The sequence below is a fragment of the Mesoplodon densirostris genome, chromosome 7, assembly GCF_025265405.1.
Source record: "Mesoplodon densirostris isolate mMesDen1 chromosome 7, mMesDen1 primary haplotype, whole genome shotgun sequence".
NCBI classification, from domain to species: domain Eukaryota; kingdom Metazoa; phylum Chordata; class Mammalia; order Artiodactyla; family Ziphiidae; genus Mesoplodon; species Mesoplodon densirostris.
In genome coordinates this window covers 54256295-54274990 of record NC_082667.1, presented here as the reverse complement: position 1 = coordinate 54274990, position 18696 = coordinate 54256295, and the positions used below count along the sequence as shown (strand labels likewise).

Sequence of the window (18696 nt, the reverse complement as noted above, 5' to 3'; positions counted from 1 at the left end):
GGAGGGGGCCCCCCCAGATACCAAATCTGTAGACACTTTGATCTTGGACTTCCAGCCTCCAGAACTGTGAGAAATAAATGTCTGTCGTTTAAGCTGCCCAGTCGATGGTATTTTTGTTACAGCACCCTGAACAGCCAGAGACAAAGTCCTAACCCCCAGTACCCAAGAATGTGACCTTACTTGGAAATAGGGCCATTATCAATGTAATTAGTTAAGATGAAGTCAAACTGGAGTAGGGCGGGCTCCTAACTCAATACGACCGGCGTCCTGATAAGAAGACAGCCATGTGAAGACAGAGACATGTGGGGACAAAGGCGTGTGATGATGAAGGCAGAGACTGGAGTGTGCTGTGCAAGCCAGGAATGCCAGGAATTGACAGCGGCCCATTGTAAACTAGGAAGAGACAGGGAAGGATTCCCCTGCAGGTCTCGAGGGCAACATGGCCTTGTCAGTGGCTTGATTTTAAACTTCTAGCCTCTAGAACTGTGAGGCAATACATTCCTGTTGTTTTAAGGCACCCAGTTTGTGGTACTTTGTTACAGCAGCCCCAGCAGACTAACACAGCATCCAACAAGAATTAGTTCTGATCTCCTGTTTGCTCTTTCTGGGCTTCAGTCTACAACTCGGCACTATGGGCATGAACATTCATCAGGGGGACGCTGTGAGAACCCATTCTAAGCTACACATATTAATGGAACGTCATGTGCCAGGTCCCGATTATACTGAGACAGATAAATAAACCACGGTCTTGCCTAGAGCTACATAAATCTGTGAGAAGGTTTCTAGATAAATACAAAACGGGCCGCGGAAAGAAAAATAATGCCTCCGGCCAAGGCACCGACTTCAGCAGGTCTTGTGATCCCCCTCACCCCTGTCCCTCAACCCATAAAACAGTGCTGAGCTCTGAAGGAGATGGCAAAGTTAACAATCACTCCCACTTAAAAGTTTCCCCCCAGCTTCTGAGCTATAGATATTAAGTTTCATTAAGACATCGTTGTGGTAGAAAACAAACTTAATAATGGGCAGCTTTTTTTTTTTTTTTTTCGCGGTACGCAGCTCTCTCACTGCTGTGGCCTCTCCCATTGCGGAGCACAGGCTCCAGACGCGCAGGCTCAGCGGCCATGGCTCACGGGCCCAGCCACTCCACGGCACGTGGGATCCTCCCGGACCGGGGCACGAACCCGTGTCCCCTGCATCGGCAGGCGGACTCTCAACCACTGCGCCACCAGGGAAGTCCTGGGCAGCTCTTTTTCCATATGAATCAGCCAGCTGTGCAGGAATAAAAAATAGACCCAGCTCCCCCGTCCCCTCTGGGGATGCCGGCACCGGCTCACTGTGCTGGTGCTATGACAGCCGCTCCCAGGAACCACCACACTCTGCCAGGGCCTGGACTTCTGCGGCCTGGGACACTTTTGTGGTCCCCCAAACGCCCTGTCTGTGAACACACTTTGGATTTGTCTCAGACCTCTCATACTCTCCGGACTAATACCAGTCTCAGCCACAGCTTGGCAAACCATCCCTGTCAGTGCCCACCTGTCCCTAGTGGGGGTGGCTTTCAGGAAGTGAAAGTGAAAGTGGCTTTCAGGAAGTCACTTTACCTGTCTGAGGTTCTATTTCCTCATCTACAAAAAACCCACAAAATACCAATCATGCTGAGATATTAAGAGGATGAAACAAGATTATCTATTTAAAGAGGCTCAGCTGGTACCTGACTTCTAATAAATATTCAATAACATTTATTATTTATTGAGTACCTAGGTATTGTTAAGTAATTATTTAGTAGTACTTAATTAATATAATGGTACTTCTTATTAACTAAGTAATTTTCATTATTATTTTCCCAGGGTGCTGTGATTTATCGTGGGACAGGCCACTGAAGGGCCTTGAAGCCAGCTGTCATCCTGGGACACTGGGTCTTGGGATGAGAAAGACAAAAGTAGCTCCTAACAGCCAGGAATGGCCTGGCCCTCACAGCTCAGCAGTGGCTTTCTCCTGTTGAATACAGACAATATTACACACCAACTTCAGACAGGAAACTCTGATCATAATGGACCTGGACAAAGGCAAGGCCACTCTGCAATCACGTATGACCTTAGACAAAAACTGAAAATTGTCCAAACCACAAAATGACCAAAAAGCCGCCGCCCCCCACCATCCCGGCTGATGCGAGTAACTGCTGCTTCTTTTCCAATTACAACTTCAACCTCACTTCGTTCTTCTTGCCTTCTACATACGATTCTTTAAGACACCCGGGCACAGAATCACCCCTGCTTCCTGACAGTATCCAGGGCAAAGCTCCCCACTTCCTTGAACTCACCTGCCCCTCCCCCAAATAACCTAATATACGGCCACATCCTGTACATCATTTCATACACCCTTTCCTGGGACACCCAATGAAGTCCCAGGATGTGTGTCCTCCCTCTTTGCAAAGAGTCAATAAACCCATCCTGGTTCAACTACAGGTGAGTTCCTGGTCATCTTTGGCTGGAAGGCCTAAAAGGGATTTGGATGTTGCCCTGCCCTAGCAGAGAGGGAGTATGGGACTTTTTCACACCTGACCACAGGTGAAGCTTTCTCCCCTAGCCTACTTTCTGTATCACATAGGCCCACTGGACCCACAGCCTCCAAGCTGCCTTTTGCCATTGGAAGTCCTGACAGCTGCGTTCCAGGATCGGTAGGCCTGAGAGGCCATCGTGGTGAACGTTCTTCTTCCTGTGGTCCTGTCCCAGCTCTCCCTGGATGGGTGCTCAGAGCTGTAGGTCTTAGGAATCATTTCATTCAGTTGCCTCAGCAGGGCCAGGTTTCTTCTGCTGGTCCTCTGCCTGACGGCCATCCAGGGTCAGTGATGGCACTCACGTGGCACTCTGTGGGATACTGCCTAGCTATGTGTTTGTCTTCTCTACACCGTGAGCCCCTGGGGCCAGAGATCATGCCTGCTTCACCTCAGCATTCGTGCAGCACTAACACACTGCCTGCGACGTACTACTGAAAGGATGCACACGTGTCCATGGCACCTGTTCAGTCACTGAGCCTCACAACTTCCCTCCCCCCCACCTCAAACCATCAATACCACTGTAGACCAAGTAGCATTGTCCTGCTGTGAGATCATTTACCATGTTTTTCTTTTTCCTAAGATCCATCATTTTATTTTCTCTTCTCTTTCATTACCAGCACCAGTAGTGAGCTTTCTGTATTAAGCAATTTCTTAATTTCTTTCTTTCTCAATAAAGTTTACAATCACTGTTAATGCCTGAAAGACGAAGCATAGAGAAAGGTCTACACAGCTGACCTGAGAGGTATACTCTGGGTGAGCAGCTAGGATTACTCACTAGTAAACAGGAGGGGAGGACCAGAGGCTTGTGCAGAGAAGAGTCAACACAGCAGCCTAAGATCCTTAGAAAAGGGTGCTTGCAAGGTTGGCTCTTGGCTGGCATCTGGAAACCTGGCTGGTAAACAGTTCCTTACCTGATATAGAACCTTCTCTAAATGAGAAGGGTGGCTTACTGTGCCTAGACTGTGTGGACAAATAATGAGGGCTTATGCTAAATACCTGCTTCCCTCTGAGAGTCTGGCATTTTAGCCTGTGCTGGGCAGAGGGTGCCTGTGTGACCAGCCCCCGATAAAATCTTTGGTCAAGGGGTCTCTCTTGAGCTTCCCTGCTGGATAGCACTTTTGTCATCACAGCTCATTGCTGGAGGAATCAAGCACATCCTGAGTGACTCTGCTAAGAGACAACGCTTGGCAGCTTGCACCTAGTTTCCCCTGGATTTCGCCCTGTGCGTCTTTCCCCTTTGCTGGTTTGCTATTTATCCTTTTGCTATAATAAATATTAGCCATGAGTCCCACTATGTGCTGAGCCCTGTGAGTCCTCCCAGTGACTCACAGAGCCTTCAACACCCCTCGACACAGGCTTCAAGTTCGAAGGTCCACTGTCAGGGTTCAAAGACAGGATGGGGGCTCAGGTGCCCTGGGCCAAGGTGGCAATGTGATAATTCATGAAATGTCACGTATTGATGGGGTCATGAGCTCTGACATACTTCCTAAGTGTGAAGAATAACAGCCAAATGCCAGAGCAGACACTTGAAGAGCTTGTTAGATCCAGTGGGGAAAAAAATGACACGATATTTTCTCCAACTAAAACGCGTCTTTTAGCACTAACTCTAGTGCTGAGGTAGGAAATTATTGAAAGTGGTGGATGCAGGTAGAAAGCGGGGTAAATCCTTTGGGCTTTAGCCACTTCTCTCCTTTTCCAACCATGTGAGGCCGCAGGGTGGGAGATGCCCAAGGAGCCTCGCTTGGCACATGCTAACTTCTGACTTAGCCGTTTGGTGCCTGTTTGCAGAGCCTCCTCTGCCTTTTCACAGCCCACTTCACACCCATGATGGCTCCTCTCTCCTCCCTCTGCCATCCATACAGCAGCTGGAACAGTCAACAAGTGTTTACAATTGTTTGTAATTTGTTTACACCATGCTTTGGTTTGTTCCATATGATTACTTCCTTCTTGGGGGCACATTCAGGAGAGCAATTTGTTTTGTAGTTAAGGTCCTACAAAGTGAAGAGCGGCACGCTCACTTGGGAGCCAGGTTGCTGAGCGGTAGTGGAAAGAAAAGTCCTCTTTGGTGTCTTGAATATAAAGGGTTTGCCTATTTCTTTGAAGGAAAGTTTCTTCCAGAACAGAGAGCCTGGTCTGAGAGCCTTCTCACAGAGCCGACTGGGAGAAACTGGTCTGAGGAAAATCAGGCCTGTTGGAGTCTTTTCACACTTGACCTTGGCAACTGGGGAGCCAGCTTGGCAACTGGGGAGTCGGCTTTGACCAGCTGCCATATATTCAGGCATACCCTATTTGATTGCGCTTCCCAGGTATTTCATTTTTTAAAAATTGTGGCAGGTTTGTGGCAACCCTGCGTTGTCAGATAATGGTTAGCATTTTTAGCCATAAAGTATTTTTTATTTAAGGTATGTATATAACTTTTTTTAGACATGATACTATTGCACACTTAATAGACTACAGTATAGTGTAAACATAACTTCCATATGCACTGGAAAACCAAAAAAAAATTGTGTGCCTTGCTTTACTGCAATACTCTCTTATTTCAGTGGTCTGGAACCAAACCCACAGCACCTCTGAGGTCTGCCTGTAGTTGTGAACAGCAGTGCGTGGGTGCGGGGTCAGAGAGACTTGGGGTTGAATCCCATCTCTGCCACCTTCCAGCTCTGTGATCTCAGAGCACCTTCAAATGATGATGAGACCTCTATCTCAAAGGTCGTTGCAAATGTTAAACAAAAAGTGAAAACACTTTGTGATTCACAAAATGCTGCACAATTGATAATAACAACACTATACGCTTATATAGCACTACCTAGGTGCCAGGCACTATCCTAGGTGCTGTAACTCTCTGAGCTCATTTAATTCATAACCATGAAATGAGGCAGTCAGCAGAATTATCCCCATTTTATAGGTGAGGACACTGAGGCACGGAGAGATTTAGAAACTTGCCTTGTGTAACACAAGGTAACACAGTTAACAAGTAGAAGAGCTGGGGTTCAAACCCAGGCAGTCTGGCTCCAGAGTCTGTGCTTATAAGTGTAAGTTGCGGTTTTTTTGGAGGGGATTTTGGCACCTTTTAAACCACAAAAGCATTGGTTGTCATTCACTCAAATTTTTGCATTCCTATTTCCATGAGGCAATGTGGTCAGGGGTAAGACCTTTGGATTCTAATTGCCCTGTGTTACGTATCAGCTTTGTGATCTCCTGGCTGGCAAGTGACTTAAGCTTTTGGGGCCTTAGTCAGCCTGGGGTACCCAGACCAGGTGGCCTAAATGGCAGAAATGTGTTTTCTCACTGTTCTGGAGGGTGCCAGCATGGTCAGGTTCTGGTGAGGACTCTCTTCCTGGCTTGCAGACCGCTGCCTTCTTGCTGTGTTCACATACGGATTTTCCTCAGTGTATGTGCCTGGAGAAAGCAATCTCTCTCTTCCTCTTCCTAAGGCACTAATTCCATCAGGAGGGGCCCCCCATCCTCATAATCTTACCTAATAAGCTTAAATATCTCCCAAAGGCCCCATTTCCAAATAGCATCACATTAGGGGTGAGAGTTTCAACGTAAGAAGTTAGGGAGGGACACAATTCCATCCATTCAACATCCATAAAATGGGGGGAAAAACCCTCTATCTAATGGGCTGATGTCCTCATCTGAATCAGGGAAAGTACCTGCCACCTTTGACCACTCCCTGCTTAAACCTTTTTTTGGGGTTTCTTATGACCTTCACGGGAAAGGCTGAAGCCAGCGATTCAGAACCATCGTCTACCATGCTGGAACCCAGCTTTCCTCTCAGGCCTCAACTCTTAATTTCCATAGGCTAGCCATGACAAACTTCTTGCTAATTCCCCAACAGTCCATACTGCTAGGAGTCAGACCTGAGGCTAGTTTAATGCTCCTTTCCTTCACCACTGCTGCACCCCAGCATCAGAGGAAGTTGGGCCTGTAGCTTTGGGAAGAGTCTGGGGGAGGGTCTGGGCTTCTCTGAGGCCTCTTCCCTAAAGAGGTCTTTTGTGGGGTTTGCACTGAGCCTGGTTCCGGGGATCCTGTGGGTCATGACTGTCCCTCTCTGCCCGCTATGCTTCATGTCTCAAACCCATATGAACCCCCAGGAGCCCTTCCTCACACTTTGCTTCACATGTTTTCCTCCAGTCCAAAGTTAAAGGAAAGAAAGTCATTTCTATATTGTGGTCAGTCTGCCTGGGTTGATTAGTGTGAAATTAAATTTGTGGCAAGGATCCATGGGCTGGGGGAAGCCAAATTCATCTCGACACGCTGGCTGCATGTGGTGCCTGTGCATATTTGCCCTGGGTTCCTCTCCAGTTGCCTTTGTGCTGATGGAGAGATTCAGCTGGTTACGTGAACCCAGATTAAGGCCCCTGTATCCTCCTGTCATCTCATCCTGTTTGGGGTGCTTTTTCTGCTGCCCGTAGCTACTCAAGGGCTTATCAGTTACCCCAACAGCCATTTACATAAGAGGAAGCTGTGGGAGGGAAGGGGAGAGATGGCCAGGTCCTACAACCCAGGGATTCCAGCTCTGTCATTATATAAGCCGTGTGACCTTGGGCAAGTCCATCTGATCCTGGAGCCCAGCTTCTTTTAACTGAATCATGAGGCCCTGCCCAGAAATGCACTCATTCTCCATAAGGGGGCCCTCGAAATACTACGCCAATAGTTTTTAGACAAGACTATGACAGCATGAATCATGGAATCTTCAAACTGAGGGGTCCTTGAAGGAAAAGAATTAACATTCATCAGGTCCTGTTATGTGCCAAGTACCATCTTTTAAACTTATTATTTTTTTTAACTGAATTGCATAGTAAGAAATACACTGTAAGTGGCGACCCAGTACAGGTGCTGTGTGTAAAGTACAGCTAAAATAAAAATTCACAAAATAACACTGACTTCACTATGTTTGATGTACTCTATTCTATTCTGCTCCTCTCCCATCCATTCATTCCCATTATTTTAAATGATGGTGCGGAAACACAGCACTGATTTCAGGATCAGTTACAGCCCACAGCTGGGAAAAGGAAGCCCTGTATCTTTCACGTGCACACTTGCCTTTTGTGCTCCTTACAGCTTTAGGAGGTAGGCATGTGTTCATTCCCATGTTGCAGATGAAGAAACTGAGGCTCAGTGAGATCCAGTCATTCGCACAACATCACCCAATTCCTGAGTGGCTGAGTTGGGATTCTGAGTGTGATTCCAAGCCCATGCTGTTCCCAGTTACCTTGCTGCCTGAGAGTCCAATGATCCCATTTGGCTCAGGGGGAAACTGACGTCGAGAGAGGAGAAGTAACTTGCTCAAGGTCACACTGGGTCTGGTGATAGAGTCTAACACTGAAACCAGATTCATCCCTGGATTCCACACACCCCAGCACTGGAAATAGGCTCCTCTGGGCAGGAAGCTCCTTCCTCACCATCGGTTACTCTCTTTCTTCCCTGAAGTCATCCTGGATTATATGAAGTTGAAACCGGCCAAGAGCCACTCTCCCTGGACAAAGCTGAGCTTACAATAGGAAATAATGCCTTGCAAATGTCTTTTGGTAGGAAGTTTGGTCATTGTGCACATCATTGCTTCCACTGGAACTGAAAGTCATGTTGGCTCAAATTAAAAGCAAAACTCTAGATCACTGTACCTCTCAGCACACACAGCGGATCCTAACCTAGTTTCACAAATGCAATCTATCTTAATTTAGCGTAGCTTTCCGGGTCTGTTTTTCCCTCCTCCCAGTTCAGGAGGGTGTGCTTGCATTAGCAGGTACTGCCCACCAGGGAGTGCTGCAGTGCGCACCAGTGGGGAGCTGATGTGGGATGTATTTAAAGTCTTCTTACAAGGAACTCACAAGAACAACAATATTAGTGGCTGTCAGATACCAGCTCCCAGATCACAGCAATTCCAGCAGAGGTGGTGCTATGGAGAGGAGGCCCCAGGTCAGACTTCACCAAGGCAGTTTGAGGCAGCTGAGCAGAAGGAAGGGCTGGAATTATGGACACAGAGAAGCCAAGATGGTAACCAAAGAGATGGGACCAAGAGTCTCCTGGGGGCAGCATGACAAGGCTGGGAGCGGGAGTCGGGCAACAAGGTCAGAGATCCAGATGATCAGCAACTGGATGGAGGGAGTATGGTGTGAGGAACGGACAAGGGGTGTGGTTCATGACCAAGGCCATGAGCTTTGAGAGAGCCAGTGCGGAGCGGCATGGGACAGGCCAACGCTAAAGGACTCTGCAGCTGGGCTGAAGGAGCTGTGAGGCCAGGAGAAGGATCAGGTGTGAGCCCCCTCCCCTTAGAGTACCTGGGACCCCATCTTGGTCACAGAACCTAAGAATACTGTGGTCTTCCTCACTGCTCACGAGGCCCTGGGGTGGAGCAGGGAAGGGCGGCTGGTTCCCCTCCCCAGGTACAGACCCCATCCTCACCACCTCCATGCACTGGTCCTGGCCTGAGCGCCCACCCCCTTTCCTGAATTACTGCAGTAGCCTCCTACTCAGACACAGCCCACTGGAGTTCAACACTGCTGCTTCCAGAATGACCCTGTCCAAGTATCAGTCAGACCCTGTCAGTCCCCAGCCCGGAGCCTCCTGTGATTCTCCCTGCAATGGCCTGCACGTGGGCCCTACCCCACGTGCCCTCTCTGATCTCCTCCCCACTGCAGCCACACTGGCCTCCCTGATGTTTTGGAACAATCCAGACACCCTCTTGCCCCAAGGCCCCTGAACCCACCCTTCCCTCTGCCGGGATGGCTTTCCCTCCAGACTTCCTCGCCACCAGCTCCCTCGCCTACCTCACGTGCTATCTTCTCAGTGAAGCCTCCTCTGGCTGCACCCCCAGTCCCACCCTGGCATTCCCTATCCCCTCTCCTGTAACACTTAACATCTTGAAACATCCTATATAATGTAGTTTTTAAACCTGTTGATCAGTCTCCCCACTGATGAGGGGGCAGTTTTGTCTGTCTGGATCAGGCTGGAACCCCAATACCTAAAACAGTAGGTGCTCAACAAACAGCTGTTAAATGACAGAGGATCTGCCGAACTCTCCAACTTTCCCTCCCAGCACACTCTGCCCCCATATCCCCAGTCACACCCGATGTTCCAGCCTCATGGCACACACCTGACATTTGTCCTCCTCCATGCCTTCATCCACAGAGAATGCCCTTTCTTCCCCCTCCTTACCTGGTAGAATCCCTCCCGTCCCTCAAAGCCCAGGGACCAGCACTTCTTCCATAAAACCTTCTCAGAAACCTACTGGTTGGACTTTTTCCCTTAAACCTCTACAATGTCTACTTTAAATGTCTTCTCTCCAGCACGTCACAATTAGAGAGTGACCTGGTATCATCTCTAGGGTCCTGAGTAGCTCTAACAGTTTACGGATTCAATTTCTCTTCCAGCAGTTTCTAACAGTGACAAAGAAGTTTACCTTCTGGATACAGCAAGAATCATCTCTCAGGTTGTGTATATTTTATTAGCATTGAGCTAATGAAAACATGTTTCTGTAAAACAGAACAGACTGCAGAGTGCACTGGTCAAGAAAGATAACAGTGGAGTGAGGCGGATCTGGATTCAAACCCTGGCTCTGCCGTTTACTAGCTATGCCACTGTTAGCAAGTCACCTAACCTCTCTAAATCGTAGTTTTCTTGACTAAGAGAACTAGGAAATGGGGAAAGGTTAAGAATCAATGCGTTTTTTATCTCTAAGGTTCCTTCTAGCTCCCAGATTCTCAGATGCTCTGAATGTACTCGGCCCTCCTCAATCCTTTTTGGAACTTGGGGGCTTACAGTCCTCATTTTGTGGATAACTCTGTCCAGTAAGAGACTCTAATTCCCTGAAAACATCAGGTACTTCTGCAGTATGGGAGGGAGTGTGAGCCTGCTTATGGGCCAGAAGGGTAGTCAAATATATGGGTATAATCCCTACCCCAGCTGAACGAACCCAGCTTCCTGTCCTAGAGGAGGGAGACTTGTATCCAATGGCTGAGTAGCTACAGTACTCTGGCCACTCAGGGAATTAATGAGAGCTTTTCTTACAGATTTTTAAAACTAAATCTCGCGAGCATGGGGCCAGGGAGGGTAGAGGATAAATGGAGTTAAATTGGTAATGAGCTGCTTTCTCACTGTGCTTGAAGATGCTCACCTAATCTACAGACTCTCAATAAACAATTTGGCTGCTTAATTAGGTTAACCAGTAATTTCTCTTTTGATACCCAGGCTGCTTGATAATTTGGGTGTGACTGTGATTGTTTCCTTGTTTCTTTCCTAAGTGAATTTCTCAACTTGCCTCTGGGGTTAGAGCTCAGGAGTAAATTCTCACTATTCCCCAGACCCACCACACCTCTCAATGCCTCCAAACCTTGGCTCCAGCAACCTGCCTCTACTGGGAATGCCTCTCTCAGATCCCTCACGCTCAGTGCAATCCTACTCGGCTGGCCTTCAAACTCTGGTGCACAATGTGAGTGGAACGAAGGAATGAGCCTTTGCACCCTCAGGGGAAAACGAATGGCTCCTTCTACGGTCACCCCACAGCTCTTTAGCTAAAACCCTTTTAATCGTTTTTAAGCACACGATTCAACGGCATTAAGTGCATTCACATTGCTGTGCAATCATCATCGCTATCCATCTCCACAAATTTTCCATCATCCCAAACTGATACTTGATACCCATTAAACACAAACTCCCCATTTCCCTTCTCCCAGCCCTGGGTAAGCACTGGCACACTGTTTTAGGAATGAGGAAACTGTGGCATAGAGAGGTGAGGTGACTTGCTCAAGGTTTCAGAACTGGGACATGGTCCAGGATTTGAGACCAAGTCTCCCCACCAGATCTGGAACCAGCTCTTTCCACCCTGCCACACTGCCTGCTAAACCTCCACCACAGATAGGGCTGCAAGGTTGTCACAGCTCCACCTCCCCTGCTATTCACCTAGATTCTTGATTCTAGAACGATGCCTGGTCCACTGAAGGAGCTCAGCATAGCTACAGAACAAATCACAGAACGAATCTACAAAACAGACACCGTGTCCACCTGACCCCATGGTTGGAAATGGAGCTCACATTGCAACCTCTGTTTTCTAAAAAACACTTAGAGGATGCCAAGTGTGTGCCTGGCATGATGCCAGCTCCTGCTTGCCGTGGCTCCACCAGCAGGAGAGGCCTGAGGGCCGGCTCCGCCTGATGCCCCTGAGGGGAAAGATTTGTGTTTACATTACCCCGTCAATTCTGTATTTATTTTGGATATTAAGCAGTGACATAAAAGCTGCTGACATTAAACTCCGGGGGCAGAAATTGGCTTTAATGGACCCCATAAAAAGTTATTATTGATGGCAGCTGCATGCAGCTTCACCATGACCTCAGCAAAAGCCTCCACCACTATCAATACTGTTGACAATTACTATTGACTAATGCAAGGCCGGATGTGGAGGCAGAGTCGATGTTCCTGTGGCTGGAAGTTGCTGGGGGTCATGCTTTGGTGTCCTCAACTGCTGATTCCAAAAGAGGCGGGCAGAGGGCTCAAACTATAGCATCAGAGAGACCTGAGTTCAAATCCAAGCTTTGCCGACTCTGGCAAGTCAGTTGACCTTTTGGGAGCCTCAGTTTTCCCATCTGGGAAATGGGAGTGCCACGGTGCTGTCATGAGGGTTGAAGGCAAGGACCCTTGTGCAGCAGCTTGACATGAAAGGTCCTCAGCATGGCCTCCCCCTGCTCCTGAAACTGGCCGTAATGCGATGTGTTGGCTGATATGTCCAATGGAGTTAAGCCCTGTTCTGATGGTGAGATCAGAGTTCTCATCACAGATAAAAGAGAGAACTGGGCTCAGGGGGATGAATGCGAGAGAAAGAGACGAGGGCAGGGGAGAAAGATGTGAGAGCGGAAGGGGCAGGAAGAAGAGGGGGGAAGTCGGGAAAGAACGGAGACTTCTGCATAGAGCCTGGCTCCAGCTCAGCTAGGTACACGGCCGCCGCACGCCCTTCACCTCTGAGCCCAGTCCTCAGCTGTAAGTTCTGGTTGACAAAAAAGCTGTCAACCTCCTTTGGTGGATAAAGGGGAGCCATCCCTATGGCTCCTTCACTGCCAGGATGAGTTACTGTCATTATTTAGACTCCAGTATAGCAAAGCCACTAATATAATTTTCCAGCCTGAAGCAAGTGGACAGGTGCAGGATGTCTGAGTTTGGAAGTCCAGGCCTGGAAGGGATGAGGCGGCCAGGGAGGAGCTCTTTGTTAGATCCACCTGCCCACCTCCTTTGCCTGCCCATCTTCCGTGAGCACACTGAGACTTAGAGTGCTATGGCCCAATGCCGAAATGCATGATCAGAAGGAGAGGGTGGTGTGGCCAGGGAAGCAGGCAACCATCTCCCTGTCCCTGTTATCAGAGCCTGAAGCTCTTCAGGCTCGCCGACTATGTCGTTATCACCCAACAGAGGCTTAATTCAGCTCTCAGGGAATATACAATAAAGTGGGTGGTGTGTGCCTCACTCTGTCATGATTTTATGGAAAAATGATCATTTGTCACCATGGCAAGAAGCCTTCAAACGAACAAACAACCCAAGTACTTTGCTGCAGAGGAAATTCACTATAATTAGGGCCACAAGGGTAAAGGTTTTAGAATCATACAGGCCTGAGTTCAAATCTCGTCTCGCTAGCTATGTGACCTACACAGGTTTCTTAACCTCTCTGGGCTACAGATTCCTTATCCTGTACAGTGAGGGTAATAAAACCTATCTCAAGGTGTTGTAGAGGGAGTAAATGAGATCATACAGCTAAGCACTTAGCACTGGGCACGGGGGTCTAATAATCAGTAGCAGGTATTAACTAGTATTGTTGTTATTACTATCATGTTCCTCTTGTGCACCTTCACCTTAATGTAAGGACTTCGAATCACAGAATCCTAGATCTAGAAGGGCCTACAGGTGATTCAGCTCACTTATTCTCCAGAAGTGTTCACTGGAACCCTGGTCCCAATGCATGCTCTGAGAATAAAGGGTTTTTAATTCTCAGATCAATTTGGGGGATGCTGCATAGAACCCTCCTTGCTAATATCTCCGTTAGCATGCATATTAACGTATTAAAGGCTCTGAGAAGTCCTGCAGTAAGGAAACTGGTTTAAATTCCTTTAACTCAGTGTTTCCTACATTATTTGACCACAGAGCACTCCCCTCCACCCCTCTTCCATCTAAGAACTATTAACATTCTCAGAATACAAGGAATGCTGATTTCATTAAAACTAATTTTACAGATGAGGAAACTGAGGTCCAGAGAAGGGATCTAACTTATCCAATGCTACACCCCAGGTCAGTGATGGCGCTGAGGCTTCCTGCCTCCCAGTTAGACACCATTTTCTCTGCACAGGCCTCGCACATCAAATTCAGCGTGTAGTGCAGAAGAGAGAAGGGGGCTGCTGGCTGGGCTTGGGCCTAGGAGGTGGGAAGGTGGATGAGGGAGTGTGGATGGCTCCCCACTACACAGAGGGGAACCCCTTCAGCTTCTGAGGTCATTGACCCCCTCCCAGGGCTGGTGGAGTGTCAGGGGAGGGTGACACTGCCAAGCTGGTATTTGGGACCTGCTGCTCCTCCACCCCTCAAACAGGTGTGTCCCTGGGAAAAACTCCGAGTTCTCTAGCAGCAGTGGTGGAACAAATAGTTGTAATTCTGCTGCACCTGACTTTTTTAGGAGATGGATTTCTCCACCTGACCCTGACCTTACCTAGTCTCCTGCCTGATCCCAAATCTGGGATTGTGTCGTGCATAACCCACTGGAGCATCCTTTCCAGAGACTAACCCACCTAAGCCTTCACCTCTGACCTGGTGTCTCCACACACGCCCCCGCCACCCCTAAACCACTTCTCCAATTCCCCCCACATCCTGGGGAGGAATCAAAGGATCCTGCATTTACAGCTGGAAACCAGTAGGGGGCACTGGTACCTGGCTTGGTTCTTCCCAGTTCTCGTTCAGACTGCCATCCCCACGTCCCCCTGCCCACCTCTGGTGTGGCAGGGCCAGCAGATCCCCTCCCTGCACGTCTGGGGAACAAAGCCCTCCCCCGGGCAGAGGGGCTGTCCTGGTCTCTGCCACCCTCCCTAAGTCTTTGCTGCCAGACTCCACCAGGACCCTCCTTCCTCCACGTAGGCCTCATCCACAAGCTGCCCAGAGACTATGGGCACAAGATGCCACAGAAAGGGAAACTCCCTCAGCGGGTGGCCCACTGCAGGGCTGCCTCTATCTCAGGGCCCCTCAGAGATCTGCCAGCAAGGTCCGAGAGTGAAGAGGAATATCCTGAAACGCGGCTCCCTTTCCTTCCCCACAAAAAAGGAGATGTGTGAATAACTTGTCCTCTTTTTCTCCCACAGCATCTCTCCAGACTTGGAAGAGAGCTACAGAGATGAGAGTGGAATAGAGTCCAGAGATAGCACTTCCTCCAATCTGCAGATGAGATCATGGGAAAGCTGGGGTAAAAACACGAGTTTTAAGTTACTCCAGCATGACAGTTTTCATGGGAAAGCTATCCGCTGATCAGCGTAAGACACTGGGGTGGGGCAGCACGCGTGACGGGCGCCCAGGGTGGTTGGGCCCCTGGAGGCTGTGTGAGCAGAGTTCCGCAGGACCAGGCATGGTGACCGCCAGAGAGGATGAGCTGCAGGGGATGGGCTTCCACTCTCCTCCGGCCCGTCTGCTCCCACCCGCACAGGCACCCTGTAAGCAGTAACCCTGCCCTATTCGGCACCCCTCTCATCTGGAATGAAAGTGCGGCAACCCGTCTCCGGCCTGTCACCCACGGGCGGGGGTTTCACGTGACCCTGCGAGAGGCTCTCCTTTTGACGACGGAGAGCAAAGCAATTTTCCACCGACTTCACCGGAGCCCCAAGGGATGGAGCAGATCAATACTGTGACTAAAACCCCGGCCCCATAACCCAGGCGCCCGGCACAGGCCAGGCGGGCCACTCACCGGTCTCCGCGTTCTCGTGCTCCGTGTCGGTGAGCGTGAGGTTGGAGTTGGCCCGGCTGGACAGGCAGGAGCTGCGCCCCGACCGTGTGCTGCGGCCCCACAGCTGCACGGGGTGCTCGGGGGACAGCACAGTGTCGGCCTCCAGGTCGGCCTCGGAGCCGGCCCCCATGGAGTAGCCACAGTGGGGGAGGCCGATGTCTGTCCGGTACAGGGTCCCGTGCGGGGGCGTCACCTCCCCCAGGCCCAGCTCACGCAGGGTGAAGTTGGTGCCTAGGAGGGAAGGCAGGGGAGCGGGATCAGGGCGTGAGGGGTGGGGGGCATCTCCCCACCAGAAGCCCGGCCCCTACCCTAGGACTCACTCTTGTCCTTTGAGCTCACTGTGATGTTCGATGCCCGGGCCTTTCCTCTGCACCCTCTCCACCAGCCCGAACCCTCCACCCCTTTATGGAGGGCCCAATACAAATGGTCCCTTGTCTGAGAAGCCTCCCCTCATCCTGCACCCTGTGTGGGAGTCACTGCTTCTTCCTCCGAGCTGCCTCTGAGAGTCCTCGGCCCTGGTCATCCTGCAGAGCAGAACTGCGTAAGAGCCTGGGTCCTCTGCTTGAGATGGCTCCACGGGGGCAGGGACTGTGTCCCGTTCATTCCTAAATCCCCGGGCCTAGAAGGCAACCCCGTACCCAGTAGGGGCTCAGTACATGTCTGCTAGATTGGACGGAGAGCTTCAGCTCTCCTCTTCCAGCCCAGGGAGGGCCTGCCAGCAAGGGGGGCTCCTGAGCAGGGCAGAAGCCTGGTCCATGAAATGCCAGTGGTTCCCTGGGACCAGACGTTCCTTTCCAGCCAGGTCAGGAAAGCTTGGAGCAGGAAAGTGAAGAAGATGGTGACTGGCTGAGAAAAGTGGGCCTTGCACAAGGAGGTCGGCTCTGCCTTCTGTTTCCTCACGCCAGGTGGGCTGTGACAGGAACCAGCAGCCTCTGGGGTAACCCAGGGAGCCAAGCACACAGCCGAGGCTGGGCTGCTGACAGGTCTCTCGAGGCCCCGGGAAAGCCCGGCTGTGCCCATGACAGAAGCCGGGAAGACACGGGTGAGGGAAGTTCACTCAGGGATCAGTGTTTGAGGGACAAAGGGGATACTGACTTCCATGGGAAACACAGCCTCCACAGTACTCAGTGTTTACTCAGGAACAGCTTCTTCCATATTTTTAACATTCCCATGAGTGTTTGGGGGGATGAGGAAGACCGGTAGACGAAGGCGCTAAGGATCATATTCCAGTTAAACCACCGATCTAGGAAATGGACTTATAACCAGGCAGCACCACATTTAACCCAATCCAAGCTGCCGTCGGGTACTAATGTACAGCAACGAGCAGGGCGTGGCGCCTGACCTCACAGGGCTCACAGTCAAGTGGGGGACACACAGCCCAGGCCATGATGAAGGGCTAAAGCCCAAAGAGGGGGGATCCACGGAGAGTGTCCCGGGAGCACAGAGGCAGAGGGTGGGGTATCAGGGTGGGAGCTCAGAGGAGAGGTTTGTGGATGAGAGTGAGCGGAGTAAGTAGAGAGAAGAGGAAGATGCCCATGCTTTGAAGGATCCCGCAACCAGGGTCAGGACTGAAGAGGACAAGCCTGCAAAGGAAGGAAGAAGGAACTGCCAGTGAGGCAGGAGGGGAGCCCCGAGCGATGGGCTCCTCTCCCAGTCGTGTGCATCGCTCTTAACCAGGAACCCCTGTGCCTCCCGGGGTCCTAGTCAGCTCCGTGTCCAGCCTGGCACAGAGTAAGTGCTCAGCGAAAGGTAGTTAAATAATCAGACAGACACTCTCTGGTAGCACTCTGGAGGATGGATAAAGGGAGAGGGAAGGTGCGAGGAGAGAACTCGGCTACCCTCACAGGATTTTTGAGGCTCCAGGGAGGTAATGGGAGAGAGAGAACTTTGTAAGCTGCAGTGCCCATGCCTGCCTATGAGCTGAGAATGCTTCTCATTTGTTATTTATGAAGATAAGAGGGGCTCCCTTTGGAGCCTCACGTGCTAGGATGGCATCCAGGCCAACCTGGGCCTGGCAGGGCTCACCATTTGTCCCCTCCCCTCACTGAGACCCAGAGATGACAATCAGTAGCAGGCAGCATTTCTGAAGCACCTGCTCTGTGTCAAGTGCTCCATTTCCAGTCCTCATCAATCCTCCCCACCACCTTTCAATTAGGAGGCATGGCTGTGATCCCATTGCCCAGGTGAAGACACTGAGGGCAGTAACAATGGCAGAGCCAGAATTCAGATCAGGTCTGTCTGATAGCAGAGTTTGAGCTGTCGACCACAAATGGGAAAGAGCTGAAGACCCCTCGTCTTTAAAGCAGGAGAGGCAGCCTTGTTAACAGGCCAGCCTTCCTGTGGATCCAGACCTAGTGGGAGAGGCATGGCATCATCGCACTTACCTCGCAACGCGTCATCTCATTACTCCTCAGGACAATTCAGTGCAGTAGCGAGTACTCATGGCCACCTAACAGGGGAGGCTTAGAGGCGAGCCGGTGGCGGTCAGAACTCAGCTCCTAACCACCTCATTACGCCCACGAGGGGGGTGAGCATGAAAATGAACTAAGAACGAACTACAGGGCAGGCTCGGACCAGATCTAGGTGCTAAACTAGCGGAGTGTTGGTGCCCACGGGCGCCCTCCACCTCGCTGGGCTCCAGTCGCTGCTCAAGCGCGCCCAAGCCCGGGGGGGAGGGGAGGTACACCAGTGCGCAGGCGCGCCTCAAGCCCCGCCCCGGCCGCCCTCACCTGCCCGGCAGAACTCCTCGGCCTCTTGCGGCACCATGTCCTTGACGCGGCTGCCGTAGGCGAGGCGGGCGTCCTGGTCGTAGGCCTTGAGGGTCTCGCTGGAGCTGTAGGATTTCTGCGGGGCCTTGCCCTCCTCGCTGTCGGCGGACGAGCTGGTGTAGCGGCGCTCGGCGTCGCGGCGCCGGGTCAGCGAGCGGTACGGCTTCCTCTCCTTCACGTCCATGGCCTCCGGCCGGCGCTCCTCCACATCCACGAACAGCGTTCTCGCCGCACTCAGGGCCGAGTGGTCTGGAGCCCGAGAAACCAAAGAAAGGGCGTCAGTTCCGGCCCCAGGGGGCAAAGGCAATCCCCGGGTCCATCCCGGACCTCGATTCACCCGGCAGCGCTGTGGACAAGGGGCCTCAGGCTCTGGAGGTGAGGGCGTCGCTCCACGGCCACGCAGCCATAAGTAG

General features: G+C 51.0%; 1 protein-coding gene across 1 annotated transcript in view; it reads right to left on the bottom strand.

The window, feature by feature from the left end:
• Nucleotides 1–18482, bottom strand: part of TENM4 (teneurin transmembrane protein 4) — a 392087-nt gene extending 373605 nt beyond the window's left edge. Inside the window, exons 1-2 of the mRNA XM_060102952.1 lie at nt 18245–18482; nt 15477–15746 (exon numbers count right to left, since the gene is read on the bottom strand). Of these exons, the coding sequence (XP_059958935.1) occupies nt 15477–15746; nt 18245–18467 (493 nt within the window). The 5' untranslated portion in view covers nt 18468–18482. The remainder of the gene's footprint in view (nt 1–15476; nt 15747–18244) is intronic.
• Nucleotides 18483–18696: the final 214 nt, after the last annotated feature.